General features: G+C 40.6%; 1 protein-coding gene across 1 annotated transcript in view; it reads left to right on the forward strand.

The window, feature by feature from the left end:
- igsf9bb (immunoglobulin superfamily, member 9Bb) overlaps positions 1–24,608 on the forward strand; it is a gene marked incomplete at both ends in the record, with an annotated part of 140,816 nt that extends 116,208 nt beyond the window's left edge. The window contains 4 exons of the mRNA XM_080748927.1: positions 3,952–4,038; positions 12,036–13,670; positions 20,046–20,173; positions 24,394–24,608. Coding sequence (XP_080605053.1) covers positions 3,952–4,038; positions 12,036–13,670; positions 20,046–20,173; positions 24,394–24,608 — 2,065 coding nt within the window. The remainder of the gene's footprint in view (positions 1–3,951; positions 4,039–12,035; positions 13,671–20,045; positions 20,174–24,393) is intronic.
- Positions 24,609–26,828: the final 2,220 nt, after the last annotated feature.

The raw sequence follows: 26,828 nt of genomic DNA on the forward strand, positions 1-26,828 counted from the left end.
CATTCTTGCCGGATCATTGATCCCCCTGGAAGTTAAAGCAATATTGATATGCAGTAATGAAACTTGTGAAGGCATACAGTATGCACTGCTGATTAATAGACAATGGCACAATGGAGGGAGAAAAAATAGAGAGCAGAACACACACAAAAAATGTACAAATAAAAAGTAATAATTAATAATAATTCTGGTTGGAACTTAATATCTTTGATTGGAACTTGTTGGAACTTAACATTTTACTTACTTACCCAAGAAATCACACAAACGAGGCCCTTTTTGTCATCAAGGACACACTGAGGACAGCAGTTATCTTTTTTCTTTGTTTGCCTCAGTGGTGCACTCAATATTCACAGACTGGAGCCAAATAGCCTGGAAACTAGAAGAATCTGCCACTGCAACAAAAATAAGACAAAATATATGCAGATTAGTCTGGCCCCACTCTGTTGTGAATGGCTTTCGCTGCCCACAAAGTTGTGGGTCAGCAATCAGGGCCCAGTATGCAAATGTGGGGCTTTTTTTTTTTAATCCACCCCTTGGAAATGCAGGTTCCATACAGAGATTCCAGACTAATATCTACACAGTGATATTTAGTCTGGCCATGCCAGGCTAGGAGCCAACAGGTGGAAGTGTAATACCATCTCAACACTAGAAATACTGTTCCTTCGAAACAGTGTGGGCTCGCTTCCAACCCAACAAATAGGATACTTTAAGGTACTGTAAGGTACAGTACATTACAATATTGTACTGTACCTTACTATACTGTACTGCACCTTACTGTACTGTACTGTACTGTACTGTACTGTACTGTACTGTAACTTACTGTACTTTACTGTACTCTACTGTACTGTACTTTACTGTATTCTACTGTAACTTACTGTACTTTACTGTACTCTACTGTACCTTACTGTACTGTACTCTACTGTACCTTACTGTACTGTACTGTACCTTACTGTACTATACTATACTGTACTCTACTGTACCGTACTGTACCTTACTGTACTGTACTCTACTGTACCTTACTATACTGTACTTTACTGTACTTTACTGTACTCTACTGTACTTTACTGTACTCCACTGTACCTTACTGTACTTTATTCTACTTTACTGTACTTTATTGTACTTTACTGTACTCTACTGTACCTTACTGTACTGTATTGTACTTTACTGTACTGTACTCTACTGTACCTTTCTGTACTGTACCTTTCTGTACCTTACTGTACTCTACTGAACCTTACTGTACTTTTACTGTACTCTACTGAACCTTACTGTACTGTACATATTCTAAATGCGGCAGCCAGAGTGCTTACAAAAACTAGGATGAGAGATCATATCACGCCAGTTTTAGCCTCGCTACATTGGCTTCCAGTATCTTTCCGGATTGATTTTAAAATTCTTTTACTTGTGTATAAAGCTTTAAATGGCCTGGCACCTTTGTACCTCTCTGAATGCCTGTCTAAATATGTTCCTAATCGCCCCCTCAGGTCTTCTAACACGGACCTGCTCGAGGTGCCAACAATGACTTACAAAAAATTTGGCAAAGCGGCATTCTGTTTCTATGGGCCGACCGCCTGGAATAAACTTCCAGTCTCCCTTAGACAGGCCCCCACAGTAGATAGCTTTAAAACACAGCTTAAGACACACTTTTTTACACTTGCCTTTAGCCACATTTGATCTAATTGTGTTTTATACCATCATGGAAATGTTCGGTATTATGGTAGAGCTTTTATTAGGTATTTCAAGTGTTGTTTTGTGCCTTCTGATTTTTTGATTTTCTTTTATTTTTATGCTAATCATTTTATTATAAATCATGTGTACCTTTTTTCATGTGTACCATTTTTCTTTTTTCCTGTGAAGCACTTTGAGCTGCAATTCTTTGTATGAAAGGTGCTATACAAATAAAGTTTATTATTATTATTATTATTATTATGTGTTCTAGATCTACATTTTTGATTCTGTGTTTGGGAACCAGCAACTGTCAAATGGACTCCAACTGTAGTGGAGTATATTGAGTGCATATACTGTAGGCTAACAATCCCAGATCACATCTGTCCTCCACTATGTCTATAACCAAGGCGTTCTTCTATGTGGCCACTCCAGACTGAGGAGTGGAGCATGGCTTTTATTGTGTTTGTGGATCTGACTTGGAAATGCATTGGTTTTGATATCTCCCTGACAACCAACAACAACCACTAATATGGCTGACTGTCCCTGCGGGCTCTAGGATATATGGCTATGGGATTTACATCCCATCGCCCGGACTTGATTTTTGATCACAGCTGTGTAATCAGTAGAGTGGAGAGGGACATTTATTTATAGTTTTAACTATAACTATAGTTTTATACATCACACAGCTTAGACATTTGGATCAAATCAGAGAGCAGACCTGTGTGAACGCAATGATATAGATAGCATATCTGAAGTGTGAACACTGCAGCCACAGCGCCTTAACATAAACATGGGTCTATTATCCTTCTCTCCACTCTGTCCCCACTCACTAAACCCATTGGAAATGCATTGGGTGCTTAAAGTTAAACATTTTTATTTTTTTATATTTATACTACAAAACATTTCAAAACCAAAAGTACAAGCACACGTGTCCTCAGTAAGCTGAACACATAAAAATTTGAATGGTGTTGAAAGGTGTAAGCGTTTAAGAGATGAATCGCGCCAAAGTTTTGAGGATACTGACTGACTGACTGATAGATAAATAATGAAGATAACATACGTGTGCTCGCCTTCCAGGCGAGCCCACAATAATAACCTACAGCCCTTTGCAGCACAGTATTTGAAGAGGAAACACTTGGAACATGAGAAGGTCTGTGCAGATCAAACACTTGATTCACAAATAAGATCAAGTGCAGAAGATGTTGGGCGGAAGCAGCAACCACTTTTAATGACTCTGCTTTAACATCATCATTATCTTCAAATGCTTCGGCTACGTTTTAACATTCTAGCAACACCAGAAACGACATAAGCAAGACCATACGGAGCAATCTGGATGCCATCATGCCCTGACTAAAGCAACATTGCAGGAGTACGTTCACAAATGAATGTATTTAATGTTCTAACCACATACTCTAGTATTCTCCTTAATCTCGACTGTATCACACCATTTTTTGATAATCATCTGACAAGATACAGTCTAGGCCTTTTTTTTCTCTCTCTCTCTCTTTTCTTTTTCTTTTAATTTCTACCTAATCAACCAATGGGTGCGAAGAGGGCCGGGACTTGACAAAGGTCAATTTCCACAGGCAAGATACAGTATGTGGTGGTAGTGTGTGGTGTCCATTCACACAACTCGATAGAGAACACAACTTTGTGTCTGACTTTCTGGGCTGGATCCTCTTTGGTCCAGCAGAAAACAGACAGATCATTGAGATTCAGCTTGAGGATAGCTGTAACTGGATTTCTGATGCAAAATGATGACCATTTTTTTCCTTTCTTTTTTTCTTTTAGAAAATACTAATAGTGTTAGTGAGTGCATGAGTGCACACAGTAGACTACAATATTTAAATTGCCAAATCTTGTTAAAGGCCTTGATACCTTTTAACCTTCCGTGTGGCTGGTTGCCACGATACATTGTGTATACTCTGTGTCTGTATCCTATATGGTGACTCACAGATAAGCTGAACTGAAACGAAATAAACAGAACTGTCTCAAGGTGCAGTGGCCATTACCCGTGTCTGTAGTTTCTCTCCTTCCTTTTATCTCCTTATTCTTTACGCTCCACGGTAGGCCCCCTCCTTTCTGATCTTACAGCTGTTTTCACTAACATTTCACTCTTTGTCTGTCTTCGTCATATTTATGTCTTTCACAACTTTCTTATTGTCATGCATTTCTCACTTTCTCTCTTGCTTTTTACTTAGTTTTAGACATTGCGTGCTTCATTGACAGCCACTCCTTGTCCTCCCTCTTCTCTCTGCCTCTTGTTGTCTTATCTCCCCCCTTCTACAGGAGTCCACTTAGCCCCCTTCCTGGTGTTGAGCCGTACTGGGAGGGGCTGGACCCCAGCAGGTACAGGCCCCCACCCTCCAGCCCTCAGTGAGTCTGCCCACTATTGACCCCCATTTTTCAATATCCTTGGCTGCACCACCCCTTTTGCACCTTGGTTCAGCCCCAGCCCCTCAGCCTCCATTAGCAAGCTGCTAACTTTGCCCGCATGTGTCTGGTCAAGTGTCCAGTGACCAACAAATAGACTGGTCTGGCACATAAGGCTTTTCAAGAGTCAACATGCAATCAGCTTGTTTGTGGGAGAAAAAGAAAAAAAATGTTCGGAAGGATCGACTTCTTCGGCAGTAGGTGGACACTCCCCAAGTTCAGGGCTACCTTTTGAGATATATGCTTAATATGGTTCTCTCTTAAGGTATTGATGAATAGGCTTACAGAGCCATCATGCTAGTAAAAGTCCAAATGCACAATGAAGAATGACAGAACTTTTGCTTCAACTTCAGTCATCCCCATTCAAATTAGGCAGCGCAGCTAGTATAAGATTTACTCACCCTTCAATTGCTTTAAGTTTTTGTTTTAATTTTGGCTATCACCTCATGCTTCACCCCAGACAATGCCGTGCAACACATTCCTATCAAGACCTCAAAGTCAAAGAGCTTGCAGTGAATTTTTATTTGTGGATTAAGAATAAAATGGGTATTTGGATGACCAGCTGTGGTGGTCATCAAAAGATTTCTGCATTGCTGCATAAATTTAAAGTCAACTCTATTCAACACTGGCTGACCTTAGGTGGAATAGAGCTCAGCTGTAACATTGAGCTGTATTGTATGTGTCATCAGCTTCATATCTGGGAATCAAGATACACGTGAAAAAAGTTTTGTACAAGCTCAAAGGACCATACCGGCATCAAATACATATCAATATGTCTATTCACAACATTGTCCATATTGGAAACAGTTCATTTCCTGTTAATGGATAACAGTTTATACAAAGTTATTAATATAGAAACAAAATGTTGACTATCATCATCATTGCACAGTTAAGAAGTCATAGACATCTCATTTGTATGTCAGTCTTGTCTAGGGACTATGTTTGTCTACATTCTTCGAGTCAGCATTCCATCCTATGGGAGGCGCTAATGCGCCACCAAGATCACAGAAACGTCACACATTTGCTCCAGGAAGGTCAATTCCTATTGGCCGAAGGGCATGTCAATCATGTTATAAGGCCTGCCCCCGGCCGCGCCTATATAATCCGCGACTTCCCTGTCACCGCCTCTTTTTCGCTTCTGCCCTCACAGAGACACAGAATCGATAGTCACAACGCTCCTTCAACCAACTAACTACTTCAGAGAAGATTTAATTGTCACGGAGATATCCGAAAGCGACAAAGAAGGCTTTGTCCACAGGCTCCGCGACTTTTCTTCAGTCCTCGTTCCAGCTTTCTACGTCCTAATCAGCGGTAAGAATTCTCCACCGCTTCTCAGCTCGCGTGCGTTAATACTAGCTCTTTAGCCTGTGTCGCTAAGCTAAGCTAAGCTAAGCTAACCTGCACGTCTTTACCAGCTTTAGGTACTAGCCCGGGTGCTGTTATTAGCTAAACCTAGCCAAACGATGAGTACTCAGAAAACGTGTTTTCCGGGTTCTCTCGCCGTCTGTGGAAGCGAGAGGTGCCCCTTCTTCCTCGCCCCAGACTACCGCATTTGATGCCTAGGCTGGGATCACGCGGTCCAGGCCCTTGCCTTTCACTTTCCTTCCTTGACCAGTCTTCGTGAAGAGACTTCCTTATGAGTTAATCTCTGATTCTTATAAGGCAGGCTGCCCTGTCATTAGCTGAATAAGGTGGGCTTGGCCTGTCATGGTCTCTAAATCTCTCCTAATCCCTACCCCTGAGCCCACTGGGCCGTCGAGGTGTGTGGGTGATTGGGTGTTGGCCGTCGTCGCTTCCGGGAGTCTACAGATCCCATAGGATGGAATGCTGACTGAAAGAATGTAGACAAACACAAGTGTTTCGAACGAAACACCTGTTTGTTAAGTTCTGGAAGGAAGCATTCCATCCGTCTCTCAGCACTTTGTTCGTGTTCGGGCAAAGCTACTCAGAGGCGGTGACAGGGAAGTCACGGATTATATAGGCGCCGCCGGGGGCGGGCCTTATACCATGATTGACATGCCCTTCGGCCAATAGGAATTGACCTTCCGAGAGCAAACGTGTGACGTTTCTGTGATCTTGGTGGCGCATTACCGCCTCCCATAGGATGGAATGCTTCCTTCCAGAACTTAACAAACAGGTGTTTCGTTCGAAACACTTGTGTTCAAGGGGGAAACCTTCCATGGGAATTAATGGAAAAGAAAATTTGATTTAATTTTTCTTTTGCTCAGGCTTTATTCACTATGCCAAATGCAGATATTTAAATAATGTATCCATTCATTTGCCAAATAAATCCATTAATTTGTCAAATACAATGTGAAATGTGGTGTGTTAGCTAGCTAGCAATTTAGGAAACATGTATGTTTTAAATATTGGGCTTTGCGCAAATTGGCATTTAGGCTCAAATTTATAAAAGAATGGAAACAGATTAATTAATACTCAATTAGCATGCTTAATCCTGATAACAACTAGCTGGTTGCTTTAGGCTGAAATGCCCTTTGTTGGCAACGGTGTGCTGTCTATGAGCTAAAATTGGAATGATACAGAGAAGATACCATGGCACCATGCTAATCTTCTCTGTATCATTCCAATTTTAGCATGGCACCATGCTAATCTTCTCTGTATCATTCCAATTTTAGCACCACATTACTCCACCCCCCTCATAGTCTCAATAGAATATAGCCTCCTAAAAATTACCGCCCCCTTCTCGAGGGGGCCCAATAGGAAATGAGCCCAAAGGTGACCTAGACTGAGGCCAGATTTCAAAAGAGTACCGTTCAGACACGCCCATTCAGAAAATCACTGAAATGAAAGGCAAGGCTTAGAGTTAATGAATTGGGGGTTATTGGGCTGGAAGAGACAGTGGGAAGACCAAAAAACAAGAAAGAAATGGAAATGTGAAATTCATGATGTAGTCCCTTTAAAGTGTTGGCAGTAGCGTGGGCTGCACATGATGTAAGACTGCACCTTGTATGCAAAGGCTGCAGTTCTACAAACTCTACATGAGTATTATATGATATGATATACAGTAGGGCCTATAAGGTATGTTATATTAACATTGTGCACATCTTAAAACAAATGAGCTGAACATGCCTTGGAAAATGTGTGTAAGTTTCCTCAAAACTTAAAAACATTAAAACTCAACATACTCTTTTAACATAGCCAAAAAACAATGACGTTGGATTACCTAAAAGGAAGTAGATTTCATTACAAACAAACAACAGTGCTTTGAAACATGGTCTATCATGGGATAATCAAGCCAGACCACCCGGTATGGTCCTTTAACTTCGACATATTACTTTTTTCTCAATTCATCCTCTCACTTTTTGTAATAGCACATTGTTTTTCACCCTTTCAGGGACATTTACATATGCAATACATTAAATCTATCACCATTTGTATTTATTTCACAGTATATGGCTCTCAGTTAATCTTAAGAGAACATTGCTGTGGTCTGCGTTGTATGTGCTTGTGTCCTTCCAATTACCTTGCAGGCAAGAGATCCTTGAATCCATGCCTCCTTCCTCCCAGCAACCTGCAATCCAATTAGTCTTTTTGACACATTCATATTTGGTTTAATTCAATGCCCCCCACCCCCCCACCCCCTCATAGATGCCTTCATACTTTGCTTTTTGCTATGCTTTGGTCATTTCTATCTACTGTAGTCTTTTGGATTGTTTGACAATTCAAGAGTATTTAACCACTATTAACATTTAAGCTTATGAAGATTATGTCAGTGCCAACTACTAGTCATCATATGAAGTGTAAATAGAGAAGTGCTGTATGATGTGTATTTTAATAATGTAAATGCATAATTGCCGTCATAAGTGTTGATCAAATGTTGATTTTATTTATTTATTTATTATTATTACTTCTTTATTTATTTATGTATTTATTTATTTGTGTAATTTGTTGGGGCCGTGTGCAATTGTATAGCATCATTAGTGAAATCCCTGAATCTACATTATTGGGTGATCATTTTATGATGTGCAAACAGTGATTATATCAAGTCTAATTTGTAATATTGGCAATATTACTGCACTTAGTGCATATTGAATATATATTGGAAGATTATTTTCTGAGCTTTTATTGATAAAAAAACTAAGCACATTATTTGTTAAAGCTTAAAATAATATTTCTATTATGATTAGCTCTAGAGATGCATGTGTGGCTGTGATTGTTTATAATTATATTAATTAGTAGTTAAAGATTCTTGATCTATCAATATTATATTCAGTTTTCGTTATATGTACTGTAGATGTGTCTCTGTGCCTTAAGCAGATGTGCTTGGGCCAGAATCATGTACTGTACCTAAAAAAAGATTGCCTGATTTGCATGAATAATGTAACATTGTTTTTCAGTGACTTTGAACCTCAGGCCCTCCACTGAAAAAAAGAAAAGAAAAAACAGTTATGTTGAGCACAAGCCTTAGTGATTTTGGAAAAAAAATAAAAGATAAAAGAAGAAAAGAAAACACATTTGAAAAACAGCCATGACCAAATGTTGTATTTTATAATTAAATAAAGTTACTATGGCTTCAAAACAATTCTTGTTTTCCTTTTTCTCTTTCTTAGAGAATAAGTTGTCATTGGTATCAGCATTTTCTCTTTTAGGGATATTGACTCTCTCCTGTGTATAAGTATGTGCCATCACCTTGACATTTAATGTGACAGTGATAAAGTGTGACTTTAACTACAGAAGTAACACTTCTCTTGTCCTGATTTGGTCATGTTGGCTACCTTTAATAGTCCATGTGAATTTGATCTGGTCTGGAGAGATTTTTCACTGGTGGACCCAATTGTGATCCTGTAGTGTGAATGTGTTTTATTTCCTGATGTAATTTTAGACTAGTCTGAGCTGGCCTAATGATTTTTAATATGTAAAATGTTTATGTCTGGAATATGAGCAAACTTGTGTACAGAGAGTACACTTTACAGGGTAACAACAACAGTCAGGAGTTAACAATCACATGCATGCAACAATGATTGGAATAGTGTTGCATATGATACTGTTTTATTCAAACGGTCCCTCCATTAGCCAGTATCACTGCATGCCTTTGGGGGTGCAGTCTTCATTATTATGGAAACGGTGAACTACTGTAGTGTGTACAAGAAATATCCACACACATCATGCCTGGTCCATTGATCAAAACGTCCTGATTAAGCAATTAAATATTGAGAGCCTAATTTGTAGCATTGATATTTCTAGCTTACTCGTTTTAATTATACAGGACTGGCCCTATAGCCTTTTGGCAGCCCTAAGCAGAATTATGCTTTGGGGCCTCCTTGTCCTTATAAGTGATAAAAGTTCTGAATTCCATATCAACAAATATACTGTACTTTTAGCATGAAGCTTTTAACATGGTTTGGCATTGGCAGCACAGAAAGTCAGTTTAATTGTTTGTGTATTGTATTTATTTAGTCTGGAAATAGGTTGATATAAGCCTAACACATACGCTCTTGGGTTCCTCTGAAATACTTAGCTTTAGCAAAGCAAGGCAAAGGAATTGATATAGCATATTGCAATACGCATAAGACTTTTTTTTTTTTTTGCCTCAATTACACCCACAAAAACTTTTAGTCTTCGGTTTTCCAAATAAATGGGCTCAGAAAAGTGCTTTGATTTGCAAGTGGACTTGATGTCACACAGAGCCCTCTTTTGGAGAGTTGTGTCAACTCCGTTCACTTCTTCTTCTTCTACATACACATCTATTGGTGAATAGTGACAAAGCACTGAACGGAGCCGCTGTCCCTCGAACGGAATGCATTGAATCTATGGGGGAAAAGTGACATTTCCGGTGTACCTGAGCCACGTGACCGGTGTTGTTTCTGACCCTGCATTGGCAGAACTCTCTATAGAAGGCTCTGATGCCACAGTCCATTAATCCCGCCCCCCTCTCCTCCCAGGGGCAGAGCAGGGGCGATGATTGACAAACAAAATCCCTCAACAGTGACACCCGCAGGCAAATATTATTATTTGTTATTATATGTTATTTTGGCCAATCCTTATGATAGAGTATGTTACTCATTTATTGACAGATTTTTTGTAGCTTCTTTATTTTAGATTGCACCAATTTAACAAAAATGATAAGACACTCCAAAATATTTATTGCCAGATTTTAATTAATCTCCTGCCATTATTTACACCTTTCTTTAGAGACCTAAATAAGATGTTGTACTCCATCTACATATATACATATATAGCTCAGAATAAAGATCTACTCCTCTTCTTTCCAACCAAAAAAAAAGTAAGTTCCTGGCATGTTACTTTCTTTAGTTATGGGCTTGAATAGAGCATGAGCTAAACATGCTTTTTGACCTATAAATGCATTTTTATACTTCAAACCAGAGATGATATGGCTGCGTGATCTGTTAAACCACCAGAGGGTGGTGTTTACATGTATGTTTTAGTCTAAAGACGGACAAACGGCTTTGACACACGGCCAGGCCCAACCAGAAACAGATAAAGCAGCTAAAGCTATCTTGTTTCCTCAGCTTTCAACATGGGCGCGCGCATGCGATCCATGCATGATCCTGCACAGATCTTACACCGTGTGTGTGTGTCGTTCCACGTTCACGAACAAAACTAAACGCATGCAAAACGGAGTTACGGTTGTGGAGAAAATAGCAAAAATGTTTATAATGAAAACTAGTAGTAAATAACAACATATTAAAGGGACGGACCGCTAGTTTTCGGTTGTGGCGCTTCCGGTTCTGGGTTACCGGCCGTGATCAGTCGCTACAAACATACCTGGGCACTGCTGGGCCCCATTTCGGCGATCGGCGATAGTTTATTAGATTGCCACACTAATAAAAAGACGTTAAAGGTGTTTTTGGCCACACTAATAAAAAGACGTTAAAGGTGTTTTTGGCAACTGTCGCCATTGTTAAAAATTAGATAAAAGATTTTGGACATGACGTTTTTGGCAGTTAAAGAGTACAGTAACTAACACAACTGTGGTGGATGGAGGTGTTCTCACTGCTCTTCTGTTGAGGAATTTAGATCCTGTGTTCAGGTAGGAACACTACTGGTTGACAAGAGGTATTTCCTGAACTCCTGATATGGCAGAGAACATACAATTAATTGGATTTAAAAGTACCCTGAGTTTCTGTAAGTCTTACTGTAGATCTTCTGAAACGATGTGTGGCACAATAACTAAATGCTGCCACACCATGCTTATATGCAGCGTTTATTTATTTAGTTATCTATAATCCATTAATTTGCAGCTGAATGACTGGAAAGCCCACCCATGGGAAGCAGAAGGTCCCAGGTTTGATTCCCAACACTGTCAATGTGTTGATGGGTGTCCTACTGGCTTAACGGCTAACTGCTTAGTTTGTGATTAAAAAAAGACGTAGGGCATTGTGTCTGAGCCTCTATTAGTTGAGAACTGTGTTGTCTAGCATGATTTGACCCCTAAATACTAAATACAGTCTATTAAACAGTCCTATTCTTTGTCCCCAGTTCAACACTGGTGGCAAATAAATGTACACACTTGCCCTTTATTGTCTCTTTCACTAGTAGCCCACATAAAACACTAGGGTTAGGTGTTAATGACACCAGAGCATTAAGATGGAGTTAGAAGTATTGTTGATGTTATTACATTGCAGTTAACTGAATGAGCTGAACAGATCGTTTTGCTATCTTGTATTCCATGGAGTTGTCTTCAACATTTAGCCTCCTGACACCATCAAGACTTCTTGGTCATTGATCATTGGCCATTGCAGATTAAATGTAACTAGCTCAAAAGGTATAATTCTCATATCATGTGTATATTAATGATAACAAAAGAATACTGAAAAATGAACAATATCATTCATGAAATGTTATAATTTTTTCAGGTTTTCATTGTAATATCCTTCACTTAGAACTGGTTCTTGGGTGTTGGTGGCCAATTCATTGGGTATCTTCTTGACAGAGCTCACGTATTCTTTGTTCCACAGGTCGTCTTCAGGAAAGGTGAGTCCAGAGAGTGTGCGTTCAAAGAGAACCCCATCCGAGTCTTCTGAAGATGGCAAGAAGACACCCATAAGTCCGGGGAAGAAGGAAGAATTGTCTTTATATAAGAAGACGAAAAGAGCAATAATTAAGTATGGCGCCGCCAAGTATGAAGCTGAAGCGACGACGCCTATAGAGCTTATCAGCCGAGGCCCTGATGGACGCTTCGTCATGGACCCTACTGACAAAGAATTGTCTGTTAAACCCCGGCGAATTGAGGGGTTCCCCTTTGTGGAGGAGTCAGACCTCTATCCTGAATTCCGCCAGTCAGATGAAGAGAATGACGATCCTAGGCCTTTACCGCCAATGATGGCCACCATTCGACCACATCAGATTTCCCCAATCTCCAGTCAGGACTCCTACCTGCAGCCTCCAGCCTACAGCCCACGCTTCCAGAGGCCCTTGGAAGGTATGAGGCACTTGGAAGGTATGACCATCATGGACAGCAGTCGGCTCCAAGCCACTGGGCAGATCCGGGGTGCTCTCCATCATCACAGGGCTTTTTATGGCTACCTAGGCGCTCCTCATGATCATGATCCCCCACCCCCTTTCTACATGCCTGACAGCCCACTTAGCTCTGTCATGTCCTCCCCTCCATACCTTGCTGAAGGTCCCTTTGGTCACCCCATGATTCCTGAAGAGATGGGGGAACGAGATATCCAACAGTATGCTGTCTCTGGCTTCCCCCTTCCTCTGACACTCACCTCTTCCTCTCGCTCTCCGGAGATCTGGCAGGGACTGGATTTTACATTTGCAAGTCTGGAAGGGCCCCACTTCATCTTCCCACCACACCGCCCTTTGCACTTCCGCCACGAATCCCAATTCCCCCCTCCACCTCATGTTCTTCCACTTAGTGCTTTCCAGCCTTCCTCCCTCCCAATGCCCACCTACCCAGCTGTTCTGCCACTGGAGGCCCCAAAGACCCATCGAAGCAAGTCTCCCAGCAAGGCCAAGCCTCATGGCTACGCAGCCAAGCATTTAACTATGCAAGAGGCACAACGTCTAGCCCACCTAAGACACACAAGCCACGGTATGGGTGTTCCAGTTTTGCCTTACACCGATCCAATGGCCCATATAGTCCCTAGCACATTCAGTAGCCTGGACACTCGGTGGTTTGACCCTACCCCTCGTTTTAGCCCCCGACAAGCTCGTAGGAAGGATTCTGGGATGCATCAGGTGGTCCTCCAACCCTCCCGACTCTCACCCCTCACCCAGAGCCCCTTCAGCTCTCACGAGGGCTCCCCAGAGATTGTAGTGCGTCCCCGACCTCGTCCTAGCTATGTCCAACCTCACATTCCTCCAGAGATGTCCGAGATCACCCTCCTCCCCCCTTCCACCGCCAGCTTCTCAAAGAGATCTTCCCCATCCTCCTCACCTGCACAAGGCCGGAGTAGCAGGCGGGCAAGTCCCAGCTACCGCTCACAAATGGCCTTTGCCACCTCCGCAACCAGCTACCCGTCCCAGTCCCCATCACCTCCCATGGAAAGTAGCAAAATTTTTGGGCAGATGCCATCTCACAGAAGGACTGAGGAGGAGATTCTTCCATCCGAGCCCTCTCCAGCCCAGTTGTCAGCTTCAGGGTAGGTGAACTAGGCTTCCAGGGAGGGATATTATTTTGAGTTATCTGCCCCAACTCATTTCATTATTATGTCAAATTGCTCAAAAGAATTGAGGTATTTAAGGTCTACCTTGAAATCTTCAAAATCGCCTTTGGGGTTATACAGTAAATAGATTTTAGATCAAAGGCTCTGCATATTTTGTAACACTTTTCATACTGCAAAATGTGGAGACTGAAAGAATTTAAAATCACACTTGCCATTGTGTTATGATGAGCTTTGGGATTGCTTTATATTTAAAATATATCAATGCTGCTTTTCATGTCAGACATCAATTTAGATGTATTCATCCATTGAATCTGTGAAGCATTGTCTGGAAATTGTCAACTGGAACATGTCCTTCACATACTATTTTCTTAAGATAAAGTCATTGTGGAAAAACAAAAAAACCCTTTGTGGCTTGACAACTAAATGCATTTGCTTCACAGATTACATACAGTTACAGACCTTTTGGGGCTACAGTAAGTCTTTGAAGACAATTTCCAATGCAACGTTCACACAAGCCCCTAAAAGTCTTGGAATCAGCGAGACATCACCACAGGATGCTTGTTTTATCATCTGTGTCATGCTTTACCCTGCTTCCACCTAACAGGAGGGATCCCATAATATGCATCCAATTGATTCCCCAGACAAAACAAACTCCCATGTGTTATGTCTAGCTCCAAGCCTTTGAAGATGCCTTTATCATACAGAAGGATGGGAGAGCCCATCTCAGCAGGCCCCGCGGCCCTTTCCTCGTCATTAGTAACTGACTGCATGATCAACTCTCCCCATACCTCCGACCCCTACACCCCTCTCATATCTCCTTCCCCAGTTACCACTCCCTAACACTCCTCTCTCCCACCCCTTCAATTGCCCCCCAGGAAACCCCCCCAGGTCTGACTACCAAGGGAAACTTGTTGGGCAAAGTGTGTCACAGGGCCTGTCCGCTTCTCATGTAATGCACTGTCTCCATCATTATGAACTACTAGGGGAAGTTTGGTGGTTCTTACCTGCTTTGTTTTTGATTGATCTCAGCTATCTGGGCAGCGTTGTTGTGACCAGGTCCTCTACACCGCAATAGGTAAGGGTTGGATCCATGTCTGAAAGGGGGGGGTTAGCAGGTGGGACTTTTTTGATCACTTCGTCCTTTAAAGGGGAATACAAGAATTTGGATCTGCCTTTCTTTAGTTTATTCCTTCCTTCAACCAACCTTGCCGTACTTTTCAGTTCTTTATTTTTTCCCCCCTATTTTCTCAAAGTGGCTATGCATTTTGAGTTCTGCAGTCTTCAGTACATTATGCATTCTGACTGGTATGCATATGCCATCTTGTATAACCGGATAGGTAAGATATGTTATCACCAATATGATTTCATGCTTGAGTCGTTTGCTAACCATGTTTACTTGCAGCCTAATAATTTATTCATGCATACTTTAGGTCTGATAGAGCCCCCTTCAAATGAAACATACACAAGATATACTGCAAAACCTGCTCTGCCAAAATGAGTCATATTGCTTTCAGAGCCCGACCGATGCCATATCTTTTGACCGATGCCGATGTTTGCTGATGGAGAGTGCTAGACCACAAATTGCCGATGTTTAACCGATGTTTTGAAATAATATAATATAATAATAAATAGCCTAAATTTCAAAAAAATATATTTTTAATGTTTTTTACCAATGGTCCGGGGACACCAGTGGTCCTTGAGGGGTTTCCAGGTGGTCCTCAGCAATATGATGGAGATTTGGTAACCAAATGGACCCTTTATAAGATCTTTAAATCATGAGTGTAAAATGAAACCCAATGGATCCTTACGGGCAACGACAATATATTCTACGTAGTGGCTAAATGTCATCAAAAGGTGGTCTAATATTACTTATAAAAACGGCTGATACATCGGAGAGATAATGACCGATGTCCGATACCGGGGGTATCGGGGTCCAAAAACGACCAATATATCAGTTTGACCGATATATCGGTCGGCCTCTAATTGCTTTAGCTACAGTGACGTCACACTCTAGTACACGTGAATAAGGGAAGGGTATCGACATGAGTGTGTTGGAGGTGCAAACAAAGGTATTTTTGCATGGGTTTGGCACCTTTTGTGGCTTGGGAGCTTGAAAAACAAATATTTCTATGTGTATGTCTTAATTTTTCATACACTACAATACTTAAGCATTGTTTTGTGCTAGGAGCTTAGGACAGAAAAATATATCATTGTATACAACCGTCTCACATGCTGATACCTTTGCTGTTTGCACCCCCAAGACAATGGCGGACTCAGCCACGTCTCAAAGAATACTTCTTTGATAATGAGCAATATTTAATGAAAATCCAGATTTATGTCTGTTTTACAATTCCATAATATTTGGATACGCCATTATTGACTTTCATATTGTATATCAGGGTTCCCCAATAGGCGGCCCGCGGGCCATTTGCGGCCCACGGGGGGCTACTGTCTGGCCCCCACCAACCCCAGTAATGATGGTGGTATAAGAGCAGCAACAACACAAGTATATCGTCGTTGTCGGGTGGAAATCTCGTATCTCCAAATGTGTACGTTCTTTCGCGAATCATACAACGCCGTCGCACAAAAGTAGTGAAAACAGCAGATCTACAAGCACACAATTCGGTTGTTCGGCTGTTTTCACTAGTTTAAGTCATTTTTAAAATGATAAATTCAAAACGAACGGTTTTGGACATACAAGATTTTCAAAAACTGTCGCTGGAGTAGTGGGAACGCCACCGTCGCCCCCTGCAATGTTATGGCCCTCGGCTTGGTACCCTAGACATAATTCGGCCCTTGGGGAAAACTAATTGGGGAACCCTGGTGTATATTATATGAAACAATTTGCACAATTTTGAAACTCACAATTTGATATTTGACACCAACTTGTAGAATGACATGGAGAGAGAATTGTGTGTTCACTGATTTTGGTAGAGCAGGTCACATAAACACTAAGTCAGGTCAGAGTAACCACAATCAAATAGAACATGGTCTCTTTCTAAAAGCTGCTGAATGAGTGAATTTCAAATTGCATTAGACGGTCCCACCAGTTGCATCACATCCATAAGATGGCAGTGTGGACATTTTGTAAAATAATTCTGACAATAAGACACAATGACCTACTACTTCTAAAATAATAATAATAAAAATAAAAAACTAATTATTTTTCTCTTTAATAGAGAGAAGTTTTTAATGAATAAAAGCTGATACCTGCCTACATTGCAATCATTACAGTACATTCTTCATGCTAACAATATATAATCAGAGAACACAACTTGATGCAACCTGTAAATATTGTAACTACTCACAGTTTTTGACACTGGAAATTCTTTCAGCAATTTTTGACAGCTCATGTTGTCATGCTGTTGTGGATGTGTATGTATGATAAACAATGGTATTATTATTTGTGCTTTTAGTTAAGTTACCAAGAAGACCTTGAGAGAGGAAGAGTTTAAAAATCTTAGCATTCTTCTCAAGCGTGACACATTTTATTTATTTTTTATTAATTAACATTAACAGATGCTTGTGTTACATATAGCACCAATTGAAAATATTTTGGACTTCTAACTCCGGGAAATATTTCTTGTGATTGGCGTTATAAATTCATATATTGTCTGTGTCCGCAGGGACCTGCCTTGTCTCGCTGTAACCTCTTCTTCTTATTAACTAAATAAAGAGGAGGTACTGTTGCTTGTTCCCAACAGTGCTGAGTGCTGCTGAGCATGTTTTCAGCAATCAAACCCTGTGCCTTAGACGTTAAAAATAGCCCAACTTTTACCAAAAACAAAGAGTGCTGCTCATCCAATACATTTTCAACAGTCTCATACGGGAACAACGGCAGCAATGCGCTGCACTTCCCATAACAAGGTTCTTGATGGACACAGGGCTTCTGGTCTGTATTAGAGAGCATGAGTCCAAGCACCTAAAGCCAGATTTATACTTTATTGCTCAGAAGTGTCACGTGCCAAAAAATAACCGATATTCAAGACGATATTCAAGCTCATAACATGTCGTACTGGCACTGCGATGCTCTGTGAGCTTGTGGATCAGATATTTTCGGCACATGACACCATTGTACAGTGGAGTATAAATTAAGCATTCATACACAAATGCACTTACAAAACGTGGACTGCAGAACAGTTCTGATACGGCCATTTGAAGCAAGTGGCCCTGCCAAAACCGCTGATGCACTTCTATTTATTCTGAAGAACAGAGAATTAACCAACCAAGGGCATGTGAGGGGAGAGCATGCAGGGGACTTAAAGACCCCCTTAGTTTTGAGTGATCTGCCCTTTTTTGAAGTGCGTTTCAATGTATTCCCCTTTAAAGTCGTGTTCCATGTGCAAACTGCCATGCATGCCATCGCTAAATATTGCTCTTCCGTTTCAAAAAAAGAAAAAAAAAAAAAGAAAAACCTCAACAACAACTATGGATAAACTCTTGTTACATTTGTTGTCCTAGTGCTTCGCTTTTTATTTTTTGGCTTATTTTTCATTATGTGACTGTTCCCGAGTAGTCATTTCCCCTCCCGCCATCTCTCCCCCTGTCAGCATGGTGAAGCCCATTGTAGACAGTATCCATGTCTATGAATACATATTGATGATGCTTTGTTGCTCAGCTGTGATTCTCCCCCTCTACTAACGACCTTCGGTTTCTCTCTGCAGTCACGTTGGGAAGATGGCTCCTCTGTAAAATGCTATTTGTTTTCTGTGCCTTGAGAGAGAGCCCAGTATGTGTTTGTGGCAGAATCTGTGGGCTGCCATGTCATAAGTGCCTCCATGAATGGAAGTGAGGTCTGTAGACAGCCGTCACTAACCACTTAAACCCTATAGTTGACTGGAGTCCCCTAGGGCTCCATACTAGACTTCCCTCTACAACAGTGGTTCTCAACCTGTGGGTCAGGACCCCCAGGGGGTCCCCAAATTATTTTGGGGACACACTAGCATTAGCTTAATGTGCAACCTTGTTTTCTCACTCAACAGTAAACAAACCAACATAAAGTTTAAGTGTATAGAGAGTATATATGTGTTATGCACATTTCTAAAGTGACAATTTAAGGACTTTTTAATACCTCTAAAACTAAAAATGTAACATTGGCCAAATGCTCACAACTCCTCGTGTTGCGAGGCGTGGCCTGAAAAGGTTGAGAACCACTATAAAATAACCAATCTACAAGCTCAATGTTGTGAGGCTGTTGTGAGCTTGTAGATGTGCTATTATTTGCCAAATGTTTGCCCCAGAATAGGGATGCTAGGGTTCATGTGGTTAACAGCTGAGAAATATACACTTCACACTGCGGAAACATTTGCATCTGTTATTTTCAGAATGGAATTAAATACATTTTGAAACAAATATGAACGTTTAATTGTTAAGAGTATTTTTATGGCTGTTGAAATTATGTTCAATTTTTAAATAAAAATAATAATACATGTATATTTTGTCATTTCTCCTCTGAAACTAACAGTGCAAATTGTACTACATTCTCTATCTACTGTATATTTTTTAAATCACTGTCATAATTGTGTGTGGTGCATTAAAAGGTGAATTTGTGGTTTCACAAATCGTGCTACAGTATTTACTGCTGTTTAGATAAAAAATATTAAGATCAAGTTGAGCAAAAATATCAAATGATTGGTTATGGCAAATTGTTATTGTATGAATAAATATAGTTTCAACTCTGATCAAACTTTCCAGTTGAAGAAACTTTACAAGCTATCTGGATTTCTTATTGTGAGAATGTAATTCTTTTGAGAGAATTGTGCTGGTATTCAAAGTACAGCCCCTGAGGTCTAACATTGATCCATTGGCAGTGGTGGCCAGTAACCAACAAGTATATATACTTGAGTACTGTAAGTACATGTTGAGTATGTACTTGAGTATTTGTATTTTTGACTACATATGATTTTCACTTAACTACATTTCAAAGATAGAATTTTGAATCCACTATATTTCTGGGAAGGGATGAGGTACAGTATCGTTTTCTTTTTCTTTTTTTCTTTTTTTTTTGTGCTTTCTAATTTGTACTTTTGAATACTTAAGTACTTTTAAAAGCATATAATCAAGTACTTTAACTCAGGTACAAATTTGACATAGCAACTTAGTAGTTGAGTAATATTTGACCAGGAGTATAGAGCTATACAGTACTTTGACTTGAGGACTTTGTTTGGGTACTCTGTCCACCACTGTCCATTGGCAATGTTCAGCCCTTCTGGCTAATCACAACCAGTGCTCTGTTGAGATGGTTTGGGTCTTGAATGTGGTTGTATTTAGTTTTTGTGGACAGACTGGGGTCCACTTGAATGTGACCCAGGGTTACCTGTTTTCTTTCCTCTCTCTCTCTTCTCTGTCCAGAAAACGTCGAGGTGCGCCGAGTGCACTTTCAGGGTCTGAGAGGATTGATGCACTGAGATACCAACGTATTAAAAAGGCCAAGAAGATGATGTTGAACAACAATAATTCCAAGACCAGAAGGAAATCGGGTAAGACCCATAAACTGTTGCTTTTAAAAAATATATATGTTTATTACATTTTTACATTTCAAATATACACACAAAATATGAACAAAACAAGAGAGAAAAGGAATCACTTCCTTATATTACCAATAAAAACCCTCAGCAAGGAAATGGCAGACACCTGTACAGTGGCAGACAGCGTAGGTCCATAAACTGTTGCTTTTACCAGGTGTCTTTACTTACAAGTGAAATATTAAACAGTAATATTTGGAAATTGTTGGAAAGTAGACTTCAAGCGGAATATATATATATACCTAGTAGTTACTACCAGTAAGACTCCCTAATCGGGAGATAAGCGACCGTCAGGTCGCGGTGTGATTATATGGCAAAATGTGTAGGAGCAGTGTCCAAAAATTTGTTTGAAAAAATCGTCCAGATGTGGCGCTATATGGGACAGATCCATGTTGATGACAATGGCTGTAGACATACTGTGTACCAATTTGCGTGGTTTTAGGGCAAGATCTGTAGGAGCAGTGTCCAAAAATGTGTTTGAAAAGATCAGCCTGATGGTGGCGCTATATGGGACAGATCCATGTAGATGACATGAGTGTAGACATACTGTGTACCGATTTGCGTGATTTTAGGGCAAAATCTGTAGGAGCAGTGTCCAAAAATGTGTTTGAAATAATAAGCCTGATGGTGGCGCTATATGGGACAGATTCATGTTGACGGCTCTCTTGGCGTTACTACAACTTGCTAGTCATGAAGCTCCAATGTCAGCCATGAATAATGATTTTGAAATCCTCACTGTCAAACTTTAGTTTTCGTGGTGTGGCCCAGTAGCACGCAAGTCGTGTGTGTTTGTGCATGCGTGCGTGCGTGCGTGCGTGTGTGCGCGTGCGCGTGTGTGGATAATGTTGCAAACCGCTTGGACAATCACCGGCAAGTTTTCTGCATGCTGGAAGGTACTTCAATGGAGGTACTTCCACAATAAAAAAAAACATTACTCATGTTTTTAAATCTGGAACAGATTTCAACATTTCGGTGTTGTCCTGGCGCCACATACAGGGGACCTATTTGCCTATTGGCTGTCGCGGCCCCCCAGACAATGGGTGGGAAGGGGGGGAAAGAACTGCATTAGAGCCAATCGCAGGCGAGTTCAACGCTCCTCCAGACTATGGGTTACAAACGGCAACGGGAGCCAGAGAGAAAAGACTCTGCAGCTGTAGATCGGCTATCATTCTTTGTGTTATGCAACCAAATGTTTATTATACAGAGAGAATCATACACGTGTTGGACAATAAAAACATTGACAGGCAGGGGGAAAGAAATCCATGAAGGACACGGAATGCAATCGTTCACCCGCCGTTGGAAAATTGACTTATTAGACTATTCTGGATGTGTGGCTAACGGCTAACGCTAACGTTAGCTAGCGCTAGCTGCAGGCTAACGCAGGCATGTTATACACAATTACTCATGGAATAAAACGGCGACCCAACTCTATGTTTGCTCTTCTACAAGCTCACAACGCGAGGAGGTTAAAGTTGTACTATGTAACTTTTTTTATAAAACAAATCTTAAAATTCTCCTAACTATTAAATCACAAAAGTTTTAGAAGATCCGCGCCGTGAATTTCAGCCTGTAAAGCCTTCTCTATATGTAAACTGAGATCCTTGCCGTGGACCGGATCTCGCGCCAAAATTGCGTCATCACACTACCGGCCAATCACAGCGAGGGTTATACAACTGCCGGCCAATCACAGCGCATCTTGAAGTGGGGTCGCTATGGCAGCCATATTTGTTGTCGCCCGTTTGTACCATCCCTTCTCTAGGTAATTTCGCCTACCAGGCAGGGTGAAGGAGTCCGTATCTCTGGAATTACTGAACGCACAGGAACAAGGGACCCCTTAAAAGATAGATCTCAGCGAGGTGGAGGCAGACGCGGGGGTCTGAAGGTACGAAAAACGGACGAAAGACGCGGACGCGACCGCGGTTTGCTATAGGGCTAATGACCACTAGTTGGGCAACTTACACAGTATGGCTTTAAGTCTGTCAGAACCGTCAGATTATCTTCTCACTGAAGTTACACAAACACTGATTATGCTACATTTAGCACTGTTAGCCCGACCAATTTAGATAGGGCACGAGTGACGGTGTTGCGCACACTTCAACCTCGTGTTGAGCAGTTAAACCTATTTGCTACGTACGTCTACAAAAACGTTCATATTTCAAAGATAAAGTGCTTACTGAAGTCTCACAGATGTCACAGTATGGTACGCTCAAGCAGAATTACCCGTATCTTTCGTATTGTTTAATAAACAGCATTTTAATCCGATCAGACGTCATTTTCTGTTGTTTTTCAGCCATGCGACCCCATCGGTTGCGAGGTGTACTGCACTTAGATACATTAATACCTTTTTAGGGAAACGACGACCGATCGGATTAAAATGCTCCTCTTTAAATAATACGATCATTACGGGACATTCTGCTGGAGCGTACCCTATGGTGACATCCGTGAGCCTTCACTAAGCAATTTATCTTTGTAATCTGAACGTTTGTGTAGACGTACATAGCAAATTGGTTAAACTGCTCAACAGCAGATTGTGTTGAATTCACGGTTGGCGCAGCGTAGCGTCTTTACATTTAGCCCAATAATGCTAATCTACAAAGCAATCCATCATGAATGACAAGCCTATACTATTGTTGCATTTAGGCTCTTTATTAAACTATAAGCCTGTGTTTTATTGCTACACAATAATGGTAAATAAAGTAGCTTACTCTAAAATAATCCATCCATCCATCCATCCATCTTCAACCGCTTATCCAGCATCGGGTCACTGGGGTAACAGTTCCAACTGAGATTTCTAGAGTTCCTTAATAATAATAATTAAAATAAACAATACTAATGATTATAATTGCGACCGTCAGGTCGCAGTTACTATGAAAACCTCCACCGCCTGCCTGTCCGTCAGTCTGTCTGTCACGTCACATCACACTTTTTTGCCCCTATCCATGTGAAATTTTCCACACACAATCCTTGTCTGCCAATCCACAACCTCCACCCTTCCAGGGACCCCCGCAGCTCCAGGGACCCCCGCCAAATTTTTTAAAACACATTTTTGAATACTGCTCCTACAGTTTTTGCCCTAAAATCACACAAATCGCTACACAGTATGTCTACACTTATCTCATCGACATGGATCTGTCCCATATAGCGCCACCATCAGGTCAATTTTTTAACACATTTTTGGACCTAAACTTTTTTTTTTTCAAAAATGTTTTTTTTTCAAACTTTTTTTACACTAACTTCAACACACCAATCCACCAGATTTTATATTGACTGTGTGTCAATTCTTGTTTATTTATTTTAACAATTAACTTAAATTTTATAATAGAAGTCAATGGGGGTCGGATCAGGCTGAAACCTTACCCAAATATGGAGTCATACATCATAGTTATATCAAAGATGATTTTTGCTCTTATGCATTCTGAAACAGATCGTCCATCCAGTAGTGCCCACCCAGTAAAAGACTCAGGACTTTACTGAGTCCGGGTCCCTTTCTGTCTAATTTTACACTCTCAGGGATAAATCCAAACTGAGGGTTTTACTGAGTGGGAGCTTGATTTAGCAACTGTGTGGACAGTCAGCTGCACAACTCTCCCCTCCCCTCACTTCCTGTACTTCCGACCTGTGTCCTCTGTCCGCACTCATCTGACCTAGCACTAGGGCATTCACCAAATATTAGAATATTCGAATATTCGAATATCAAAGTCACTATTCGACGCTGTTCACCAAAGTCAAATATTCGCTTTTTTTATTGTTTTCTCTTTAAAAAAGATATAGTTTATAAGCTTGGCTAGATAGGAAGTCATAAGAATGAGTTGTCAATGCCCCTGGTGGATGAATTTGTTAATGCTCTATACCAGGGGTTCTCAAACCTTTTTAGGCCGTGACCCCCAAAATAAACATATTTGAACTGGGGACCCCCACCCTGACAAGCACTTGGAATTGTAGGTAATACATTTAATGTGACTCGGTTCCACAGATAAATATTGTGTTGCGAGGCGTTGTGAGTATGTAGATCTGCTATTTTCACAATGTTCGCCTCTTGCTTACTTACTAGTTTGGCCAGTCCTGTCGAATATTCGACTATTCGAATACTTTGAGGTCGAATAATTTCGAATACTAAAAATCACTATTCGTGAATGCCCTACGTAGCACTGAACCTCTTGTAATCCCTCCCTCAGGTGTCTCCATCTCTCAGACCCAGCAGGCATACACCTCTCAGGTACTCCAGCCCGAAGAAGCTCTCTACCTCCGCAAGAAGAAGAAATGGCCCATCCGCCAGGACCCGTATGCCCGCTTTTCTGCTCTGCTGTACCGCCGTCCACCCCAGGAGGACCAGAAGGCTATTTTGGCCTGCATGGACAACATAGACCTAGACCATGCCACCCTCCTCTGAAAAAGCCCTTCCAAATGAAGTCACTTAGTGACAAACCCTGCTCTAAAATGCCACTAGTTACACCCCATTCAGACCAACAACCCTTACACCCTCAATTGAAAAATGTTTGCAATTCAATACCATCAAACGGGAATACTGCTGAGTTTCAGTATCGGAATATGTTATTCCTATGTCCTTGGAACAGTCAATATTAGTAAACATTCTCCAAAGTATCCAATAGTCAAATACAAAATTAAAACTACTAGTACTTATTGTACACCTATCGCATGTTGTCATGACAATATACATGCCAACATGCAGAACGATTTGGAAAAGATGGACAAGATGACCCATAATGTAATGTTCACTGAAATGCACTTATTTGAGTGGACTAATGTTAATGGTTTGTCTCATTGATTTGAACCGGAGCATGGTAAAGACTCATCACTTTCATATATTGATTGGAACACCCAAGGCAATACGAATATCATATAGCCGCAAATAGAGTAGTATTCCCCTTCAAATGTGTTTGATGTTCCGTATAGTAGATTTATAGGGATTTAAATCGACATTATAGCTGCCAGAGCTTTGCAAAGTTTTACTCCAGTGCAAAAAAAAAAAAGAAAAAAATAATAATATATATCGTCGTTGTCGGATGAAAACCTTGTATGTCCACAAGGTATGTTTGTTTTGTATTTGTCATTTTAAAAGTGATTAAACTAGTGAAAACAGACGATCTACAAGCACACAACGCCTCGCACCGCGAGGCGTTGTGTGCTTGTAGATCGGCTGTTTTCACTACTTTTGTGCGACGACCTTGTATGATGAAGCAGGGCTTTACTTTGCGAAAGAACGTACAAATTTGAAACTTGGGAGATACGAGGTTTCCACCAGACAACGACGATATATACGTGTGGCAATACTTCATTATCAACTCCTTTCTTCACTGGTTACATTTTTTAAATGTCGTTTTCATACCACAGTATTTATTACTGTTCTCCTGCGGCTTTAACACGCTTGCATTATGTTTTCATGTGCTGAGCCATTCATTCCCCCAAGAAGCCCAGTGGGTCTCAGTTTACAGCAGCTCTCTCCATAGTGGTCGCACACCGTTCACCCGCTCCAACCAGGCGCCAGCAATATCCCTCTATCTGCCGATAAACACGGCTCACGTCATGGCTTTTTCACTATACTTACAGTACTTACCAAGTATACCTCAGAGCACAGGACACGAGACCATGCAACCATTTAGATCAGCCAGCAGAATTAAACTACCCCCTTTTTATTTGTTACTATTATTGTTACTATATTATTTGCAATTATATACATTTATATAATATGCATATATATTATATATAATATATATATAGTATATAATAACTTCTATAATTGCAATTTGCCATATTTATGATGACCTACTGTATGACTATTTCAAAGTTAATAGTTGTCATAAATCAAAGTAAGTTGTAAAGTAAGTGGCCACAAATGCCACGGTTAAATATCCATAAACACATAATAATCAGTCATGAGCGCGAGCGATGAAGCGATTCTTGTGAAAGGAAAACAAAAAAAAGATTACAGATATTTGAAAAACATTTGATGGCAAGTCAAACAAAAACTAAAATCAAATTATGTTTGATTAAACCATTAATAAAATTACACAAATTAACTACAGTACAACAACCTACATTTAAATTAAAGATCTCCCTGCACAATAAAATACTTGGTGTTCATTTAACTTCAGATGAGCCGACCCATGACAACCGAAAATCAAAATGGCTCCCATTTCCATTTAGCTCGGATTAGCAATTTGCTCATTTAAGTCCCACACATTTTGCACTGGAGCAAAATCTTAGACATTGCCATAGTCTTAATTTGTACTCCTTTTTATATACTCTAGTTCCTGTATGGTAGATAGTCTAGACGGCTGTGAATCCTATTCAGTACGTTCTATAGTAATGCCAAAAATACAACCATTTTCTTAAAGTAATTAAAGAACAAGCAAACTGAGAGCAGGATAGGATTTTGTGCCATAGTATATAATAGTATTTTTTTCATACAAAAGAGAGGGCCTATTTCGTTGAACAAAACAAAGGCGTGTAGCCTTAATTGAGCTTCTTGTTGCTTGCTTGTTTTCATTTATTTTGTATTATTATTATTCATATTTTTTATCTATAAAAGTAATTGCTTTTTGGTCATCTCTTATAGTCATAGCCTGGACGGACACGCACGCACGCACGC

The sequence above is a fragment of the Nannobrachium achirus genome (genome assembly GCF_963921795.1).
Source record: "Nannobrachium achirus genome assembly, chromosome: 19".
Classification (NCBI taxonomy): Eukaryota; Metazoa; Chordata; class Actinopteri; order Myctophiformes; family Myctophidae; genus Nannobrachium; species Nannobrachium achirus.